General features: G+C 37.6%; 1 protein-coding gene across 1 annotated transcript in view; it reads right to left on the bottom strand.

The window, feature by feature from the left end:
• Nucleotides 1–9,354, bottom strand: part of LOC124795469 (ubiquitin carboxyl-terminal hydrolase 35) — a 124,236-nt gene extending 114,882 nt beyond the window's left edge. Inside the window, exons 1-2 of the mRNA XM_047259502.1 lie at nucleotides 9,167–9,354; nucleotides 3,149–3,293 (exon numbers count right to left, since the gene is read on the bottom strand). Of these exons, the coding sequence (XP_047115458.1) occupies nucleotides 3,149–3,288 (140 nt within the window). The 5' untranslated portion in view covers nucleotides 3,289–3,293; nucleotides 9,167–9,354. The remainder of the gene's footprint in view (nucleotides 1–3,148; nucleotides 3,294–9,166) is intronic.
• Nucleotides 9,355–9,786: the final 432 nt, after the last annotated feature.

The following is a 9,786-nucleotide window of genomic DNA, read 5'->3' on the forward strand; positions in this document are numbered from 1 at the left end:
AATGATGAATTTTTCATCACTGGTGAGAAAGTCTCCCTCTTTCTGACAATATCCTTCAACTTCAAATCTGGCCTTGAATTTTGGTATTGCATTCTCAGGATTTTTAATATTGAATACCCAACTTGATCTTAGTGGCTTTTTATTTTCAGGCATGTCAACCCATTCATATATATCTTTATCCAAAAATTATTGTAATTCTTTTTCAATAGCCTCTTTCCAACTTAGAGCATTTGTACTTGCCAAGGATTCATCAACTGTGATGGGTTCACTTTGGCAGGTTTGGGCAACATACATTTCGTTCTCTGGATATCTATTTGGGTTTGTTACACATTTAGAATGCCTTAAATTGACTTCCTCTATTGAATCTTCTTCCTCAATTTCATTCTCATGTAGTGTATCAGTTTGCTCTTTATCATTACCTTACTTTGTTCCACTTTCCATCTCTTTTTCATCACTATCACACCTTATATTTGGCTGAATTAGTTTGGCTATTTTCCTTTAATTTATGTTTAGAATCCTCTAAAAATACTATCCCTCTGCTGCTTGTTATCTTCTTATTCACAGGATTACAAAATATGTATCCTTTTGAATCCTCACAGTAGCCAACAAAAGTATATTTCTGAGATTTTGCATCCCATTTACCTCTTAACAGTTTTGGAATCTGAACCCTGGCTTCACATCAATGACTTTTAAGTGTCTTAGGTCTGGTTTCTTACCAGTCCATACTTCATGATATGTCCTGTCTCACAACTTTGGTAGGTGATCTGTTACTTAAATACATCGCAGTTCACAGGCCCTCTGCCCAAAAACACTTGGGTAGCTCAGCATCGCTTAGCATACTTCTTGTCCTCTCTATAATGGTTCTGTTGGCACATTCTCCAACTCCATTCTGAGAGGGACTATAGCGAGTGGTAGTCTGATGCCTGATATTCAGTTCATTCAACTGTTCCTTAAATTGTTTGCTTAAATGTTCTTATCCATTGTCTGATCCAATAATTTAATTTTCTTCCCAAGTTGTGTTTTGACTATTTTGCAACGAACAGCAAATATGTCATTCATTTGATCCTTGGCACTTATACAGTAAACATGAATGTGTCTAGAAAAATCATCTTTGAATGCCAGGAAATAGCAGTTACCTCCTAAAGATTTATTCCCTATAGATCCACAGAGATTAGTATGGACGAGTTGCAAGACTTCTGTAGCCCTGCTCTGAATCGGTCTAAATGCAGTCTGGCCTGCTTCCCTTGCAAACACACCCCATACTGCACATTATTTTTCCCGTAATTTTCTATCCTTGTTGCCATATTCTTCAACAAGGCCATACTTTTTCTACTCAAATGTTCAAGTCTCCTGCACCACAGTGTAAACAGTGTGATTTCCAGTTTCAGCAGCATCCTGAACTGTATTTAATTTGTAAATATCTCTTACATTAGTTGCAGTAGCTACAATATTGCCACAAGAGTCAATTATTTTGGCTCCCTCTATATCAAAGATAACCTTGTTACCTTTCTTTACTATTTTTCTTACCAACAGCAAATTAGCTGCAATATTCTTCTCATAATTTACATCATGAGCAATAAAATATTAACATCAACTTTTCCTGCGTGTTCACAATTTAACTTAGACCTATCAACTGTGAAAATTCTAATGTCAGTCCTAGAATGAACACCATACAAAACTGATGGAGCTTTAATAATGTGCACAGATGCTTCTGAATCTAGAAATTATTCTGCTTGTTCATCGCCCTCTTCACTAAAAGAAAGTAGCTTACCTTTATGGGTAGTTTTCCTCTCATGACTACTGGAATTAATGTGCTTCTTTTCTTTAATGCTCAACCTTTCATTACACTGTGATGAAATATGTCCACACTCTCTGGAATGTAAAACATTTTATTGGATTCTTCTTCTTTTATTTAGAATATAAAGCCGACATTTTTTCTATCTTTGGAGCATAAGAATTTAGCTCATTTTTGACGTGCTGTAGAATATTTACCGTCACACTATCTGCTGTAATGGGAATTCCTGAACTTTTCAAACCCACAATCATAGGCGAATATTTCTCTGGTAGTCCAGTTAACAATAAAGTGCCAATCCATTCTTCTGCAATTTCAAAACCAATATTCTTCAGATGATCTGAGATTGAAGTTATTTTATTCACATATTCATTCATGCTTTTGCACTTGTTCAATTTTTTAGTTATCAGCTCGCGAAGTAATCCCACTTTTCTCGTTAAACCTCCATCTTCAAATGTGTTTTCCAGTTTGTCCCATACCTCCTTTGCTGATGTAGCCTTTTCTGTGTGAAGATAATTTACTGTATCAGTCAAAAGAATTACTTTTGATTTCATCTTCCAATCCTTAGCAGAAAAATATGATTCCGCATGGTATCCCACAGGTCATTTAAGTGCAAATACGCCTCAATGGAGATTTTGAAGTTACATAATTCTCATCACCTACAAGCCGCTCTCTACTTGCAGTATCTGTGTGTTACATTAACAGCTACATCTAATCACTGTGTACACACTGCAACTTTGTACGAACCTCTCCACACTTTTGGACAGAAATATGTCACTGTGAAATTTATTATTTCACTTTAATTCAGTGCTGTCGGATTCTTAGTTTCATGCAGCAAAATGATGTGGAAAAATTGTGTAGGGGCAAAACAGAAGCTTTTATTTTATTAACACACAACACATTTTACATATAGGCTACACACAAGATCTCACTGCCAATCAATAACTACGGAATACCATTTCACAAAGGTCTAATGCACTCAGTACCATGTATCTAATGCACAACTATACACACTGGAAAAATACTTTGTTGACATATCCCCAACAAAAAACAGTACACCACCTTTTCTTTTGTTATTCATAATAAATAACAACATCACTGCCAAGTAACACATTCAAGTGTGCTGTGTGATACTAAAATTTTCGATCTTTCAAAATTGTTTTGGTCTGTGTTAATTAAATGGTCCACCAGCACATACCAATAATATACACATAAAATAATATCCAAAATTCTCACCCTTCATTTCAAGAGATTCACAAATTAAAAAATAAAATTTACATCTTATATAGACTTCAAGTGCCAGCAAACTCATTCTCAACTTATTCAAGCAGAAGAATGACACATTTTGATACTCACTCTATTCCTGCATGCAATACTGCTACCTGGTCTTCTGAACTTAGTTCATTGCCATTGTCAAGTAATGCATCCACCACATTTTCGAGGACATTTTGAGGGAAACAACTGCTCAGCATATTTTTCAAGGTGTCCCGTATCATGATGCCTATTCAACAAATACAATTATATTACAAACAAGAGAATTCTACAAATTTCAATAACTAAATAAATAAGTGAAGGTTGCCAAAACACTGCAGATATGTCGTTACCATGTTTACACAACAGTCACTGCATAGAAACTTTCAAAGAAACTGAGACTGTTGCACAGTAGGTATAAAACATACCACAGGGCTATACACAGTTATACTGAGTTAAACACGTTAGGCTCTCAAGAGAGAAGTGCATGAAGCTTTAAATCATTACCATAGCCAAATATTACCAAAAGACCTCTCACAAAATCCAAAGTAATTGTAGTCAAAGTTGTGTCCAGTCATGGAGGAGACAGGAACTGAAACATGGTGTCAGAACAAAAATGCTGAACTCTTGCTTTGTAACATTCCTTTCCAAAGGAAAATCCAGGAGTATTGCCTCCACTTAACATCCACATCACTGCAAAGATGAGTGACATAGATGCTAGTGTTGGTGTTGTTGGAAAAAAGTGATGAAATTCTATAACTGAACACAGCTCCAGGACCCAATGGAATTTCTGTCACATTCTATACCAAATTTATGGCTGACTTAGTCCATCTTGTAACCATAATTTGAGACAAATCACTCTAACAAAAAACCAAGCCCAGTGGTAGGTAACTGGTCACACCTGTCTACAGGGAAGATAGCAAAAGTGATCCACAAAACTACCATCCAATACTCTTGACAGCAATTTGTTGTAGAATCTTGGAACATATTCTAAGTCCAAATGTAAAGGGGTATCTCTAACACAATGACCTCATTCATTTCAACCAGCATAGGTTCCGAAAACATCAATCATGTGAAATCCAACTTGTAGGCCTACTTCTATCATATGACTTTGTGAAAACCATGGATCAACGCAGTCAGATAGAAGTAGTGTTTCTTGACTTCTGAGAAGTATTTGACTACACCTGCGTTTATTATTGAAAGCACAATCATATGGTATCAAGCAAAATTTGTCACTGGATTTATGATTTCTTGGTGGGAGAACACAGCATGTCATCTTCGATGGCGAGTCCTCAACAGATGTAGAAATAACTTCACGCACTCTCCAAAGTGATGGGTTGCAATCCTCTCTCTACAAATAGAATATAAATGACCTGGCATACAATACTGACTGCAAAGGTTTTTCTCACAGATATGCTGTTACCTACAACGGTGTATTACTGGGAGGGGGGGGGGGGGGGGGGCAACCACACAAATATTCAGCAATGTAAGGAAAAGAGAGATTGCTATTTACTGTAAGGATAACACATCAAGCTGAAGACAGGCACAACTAAAAGATACTTTCACATTAGCTTTCGGCTGCAGCCTTCATCAGGAAAAAAAAACACACACACACACACACACACACACACACACACACACACACACACACCTCACTCAAAAGGACCTCCATCTCTGGCAGCTCAGACTAGAATGCACCGGTAAAGTTAGGGAAGAGGTAACAGGAGAGAGTGGGTGAAAACTATTGGGTGGAGAGTGTGAGAACAGTATGGTACCGTAGGTTGAGGCCGGAATAATTTTGGGTGTGGAGAATGTGCGCAGTTCAGGAAAGGTCGTGGTGGAGGAAAGGACCCAGGTGGCTCAGGTAATGAAGCACCCATTGAAATTAAGGATGTTATGTTACATAGCGTGTTGTGTCACAGGGTGGTCTACAATGCTCTTGGCCACTGTTTGGTGATGGCCGTTCATCTTGGTAGACACCTGGTTGGTAATCATATTCCCTCCCCCCCCCCCCCTCCTTCCTCACTTACCTACCACACAACTTCCAGACACTGCACCTGACGGCAGTCTAGTCCCTGCACATTCTGTCAGATGGAAGATGGCAAAACACTGCTATTCCTTCCCCTTCAGATTGCTGCTTCCATTCTACATCACTCACATTCTGGTCCGAGCTGCAAGGTATGGTGGTCGTGTGTGTGAGGTGTGCTTGCTGAATGAATGAATGTGTGTGTATTTCTTTTTCTGGTGAATGCTAATGTGTAAGTGTCCTTTAGTTGTGCCCGACTGCAACTTAACATGTAATCTTTACGATAAGCAGCAATCTATTTTTTCCTCATATTGCTGATACCCCAAATGACATTTCTACTGTTTGATTTTACACAAATATCCAGATGGATATCGACAAGATTTAGGAGTAGAGTAAAGACTGAAAACTTGCTTTAAATGTTCAGAAATGTAAAATTGTGTATTTCACAAAATGAAATAACAGAGTCCTACAACAACAATATCAACAAGTCTTTCAAGTCCCAACTGAAATTGATCACCTCATACAAATACCTGGATGTAAGAATTTGTAGGGATATGAAATAGAACCATCACGTACACTCATCAAAGGTAAAGCAGGTGGGAGATTACCAAAATCGGTAGAATGCTAGTGAAATGCAATCAGTCTCCATAGGATGTTGCTTACAAAACACTCGTATGGCCCATCCAAGAACATTGCTCAAGTGTGCAGTACCCATATCACATAGAACTAACAAGGGATATTGAACATATAAAAAGAAAAGCAGCACAAAGGGTCACAGGGCTGTTTCACCCCTGGAGTTGCTGAAGAAACAGAACTGCCAGATACTTGAAGAGAAACCTACCCTTACAAATTTTCAGGAACCAAGTTCAAGTGGTTAATGTAGGAAAGTATTAAAAAACAATACATATCACTCTCAGAGAATAGTAGAGATAAAATCAGGCTAATTTCAGAATGCAGAGAGGCAGGCATATAAACAATCATTTTGCCCTACATAATATATTTGAATGGAACAAAAAGAAGCCCAAATAACTGGTACAATGGACAATAGCCTACTCTCTGCTGCACACTTCACAGTGATTTGCACAGTATTCAGCCGACAGCACAAACTTGGTAGATCCAAACATGGTTCAAAACTGCACATTCACTCAACATTTATAAAAATACAGTTTTATGTGAACTTAAAGAATTTACTACCATCCTTGCTCTTACCCACTCCCCTCCCCTTTCTTGGATCTAACACAGTTGGAATTTCCCTTGCGCTTTAAACAATATGGCGACTATAACTTGATGTTACTGATCTTTTTCAAATAGGCTTAGCTACAGATCAGTCTGTCACCACAACCACGATTTTCTTAGTTATCACATACATTGGCTTTGCTGACTCAGAACCAAACTGTTACCTTTCAACCTAACACCTAACCTATACTTCAGATAAGCTACAGGTCAATGTGTCACCACAACCAGCTACCTCCTCCCACCTTTCACATTCGTTGACTTCAACAAGTATCAACAAAATTGTGAATGCATGTACCGAGAGGTGATGTGGCAGCAGCCTTTAACATTACCTCACTGGCCAAAGCTCACAACTTGTATCGAACATTCCTTTTGACCTGGGAAAAAAATCAGATTTTATCATCATGCTCATTATGCCAATACGGTGTATAGTAATGTGAGTATGGGCAATATTGTTTAGGAAGATGGAATCACTACTGAAAATAACTCCTGCATCAGGAACTGAGTCATGTTAAACTGCCTCATAGATGTCTGCAGGCTTTTGTGGCCATTATCACTGAAGGTACAATCTTCTGCCCACTGGGCCATTTCTGTTTCTTCTGTATGATCGACATTTCAATAATTCTGCTGGGACCTTCTTCAGGATCATATGGTGTCCACAACTGACTAAACACTGAGTGTACAGTCCACTGTGTACACCACACGATCCAGAAGAAGTTCCCGGCAGAAGGGTTGAAACGTCAATCATATAGAAGAAATATGATGCAGCTTAACAAGTCAGAAGATTTTATTTTCTGTTTCATGGATGTAGTTATTAAACTGCTTTGCAATGTGACCACAAGATCTCTCCTCCACCCACTCATCCCCCCCCCCCAAAAAAAAGAGATTAAAAAAAAATCAAGAACACAACTCCCAAACCATTATAGGTCCTTCAGCATCGTTGGGAAACTCTGTCTGAACTGTACGTTTCCCTGGTGCTATCCATATATATCCAGCAATCGGAACCAATGTAAAAGTGGTATTGTCTGACCACATCAGATATCACTATTTCTCAACACATTCAACACATCTTATAACACTCAATGCTCTTCTTTGCTCGGACTTAATTTAAAGGCGTTTTGACAACACTAGCTCTATCGTTAATTTTCTTTCTGTACAGTTCATTTCCCATTTTTTTTAGGATTCTGTTCTTTAAATTCATATTATTAACTTGTCACTTTCATGGCCTTCATCTTTTTAATCTTTAACGTTCCCTTGTCTCTACTGACATGTACTCCTTCCACAATTTGTTCAGCAAAGTTTTCTCATCAAAATTTTATGATGTTTCATCACTTGATAAAATAGCTCTGGACATCTGTGGCAGATACGCAACATCCACACATTTTCTTACTTTTAATTCACTGGAACTCCCTCTTGTTTACTTTTTACAGTATCACATCTCTGGAACCATTTCATTCCCTCAGCTCACCTGTGATCATGGGTCCGTCAACAGTCAAGTCAGAACTTAGAGACTTCCAACAAGCAAAAAAATCCATAATCCTTCTAAATGAGGTGGATTCAAAGAAATGGTTTCGGTCATGCAAGATGCACAAAAACTTAACTAGCTATTTCTAAATGAGAATGTGGGTTATGATCCCAGAAGGCAGTTTTTTAGTGTTTTTTACAGTAGAACATGTTTACATATGGATAACATAAAAACAAGTTAATAACTCTGACTATATTCTTTCAACTATGATTCACAGTTGAAAGAATATAGTCTTAATTATTTGCTTGGATGGTCATCATGTTATTTGCAGTACGTCATGTGTACTCAGTAAACATAAGTAAATTAAGATCTGTGGCCATGATAGGGGACATGTTCATTACATGGTATACACATTGTTTCAGACAGGGCATCTTATAAAATAAACACCCAAGGAAATCAGCAGTTGTAAGTTCTCAAATCAATCTTGGGATTTAGAACCCACAGACTCAGTCACAACATGGGTATAAAGTGCTCCAACTGGTTTGATGACCATATTAATGAAACAACAGATCAGTCCCTAGACACTGCACCACATACATTTGATCATTAACATCCCATTGCTTTCAGTACTGATTACACAACTATCAGCCAGTTGCACTCTTCCACCATCTCTTCAGAAGAGATTATAACATAATGTTGCAACGAACAGTATAAAATATTAGTGACCACTGCTGAGAAAATTACTTATGAACATCATGTTGTTCAAGGGAAAAGCTAGATGACTCGTTTCACGTTATGGACAATCCTTGCAATAACACCTTTCTCACAATCTGGTCTGTGTGAATAGAAAATATAAAAGTATCGTTCTAATTTCTTTACTAGCATTACGCAATTGCAGAATCCAGTTGTCTTTTTTTCACATTGAACTCAACAATAATTTTAGTACAAGTAACATATGCACGTTACAGTTACCTTCGAGTTTCAGAAGGAAGCATCACAAAATCCGGTTGCTGAGCCAAAGCCAAGGGCTTAGTATCATAATTTAACGCGACAGAGTGAGTTAAACGATGTCCTCCATTTAGTATAAAACATTAATACTTTTTCGGGCTAAATGCTTCGTTTACAATATTTACTTTCGGCCCTTTTAAGAAACTTATTTTCTACACAAAAGAGGGCTGTCTGAAAAAGCAGTGTCACTCAGTGGAAACGTCATCTCAGATTTATCGCGTATGAAAGTGACAGAAAAACAAAATAAAGATGACACTACGAACCGAGGGCCTTTCTTAGTTTTACGACCGTCACTACAACCTCAGTTGCCTCAATTTTTAGCTAATTGTAACAAAAGGTATTCAACAGATTACAGTGACTAATCTTCACAAATCACTAGATTTCAACATACCTCACTTTACACATAAATACTAAATTATGCCTCGGGCTTTCCTTGACTAGTATCAATCCTTAAGATAAATGGCACACATCACCACGCAGTACTTAGTGATTTGCTAACTGCTAACTAAATAAAAACTACACACAAACACACCACAAAAACAGAAAAACTCATCACATCAATTGTCAAATCCAATCGAACCAAAGATGATCAAGAAAATGCGTTCCCTGGAACAAAATACATGCGACAGGTGTTTACCAACATCGCATATGCCATATAATTTTCAATACAAATTTCAGTAGTATTCTTTATAAAATAGAGATGTTCAGAGGTTACGCTAACTTATGTTATTGGCATAGTTGTTAAATACTCGAAAGCTATTTTTGGACAAAATAAGATGATTTATAATCCCGCATAAAGCATTAGCATGTAATTTCTCTCAATCTGAGAGAGTATCGTAGTTCCCACATGACAACAAAATCATTACTGAAGTGAATAAATGGTTTGCAACAACGCTCCAATCTGTGGTCGCAAATCATATCTGCCCTGATAAATCATAGCGTGTGGTCTGGAAATCCCCGCAAATCTTGCGCGCGACGTGTGTGAATTATCTGTTTCTTGCGTATAGTGGC

The sequence above is a fragment of the Schistocerca piceifrons genome, chromosome 4 (genome assembly GCF_021461385.2).
Source record: "Schistocerca piceifrons isolate TAMUIC-IGC-003096 chromosome 4, iqSchPice1.1, whole genome shotgun sequence".
Lineage (NCBI taxonomy): Eukaryota > Metazoa > Arthropoda > Insecta > Orthoptera > Acrididae > Schistocerca > Schistocerca piceifrons.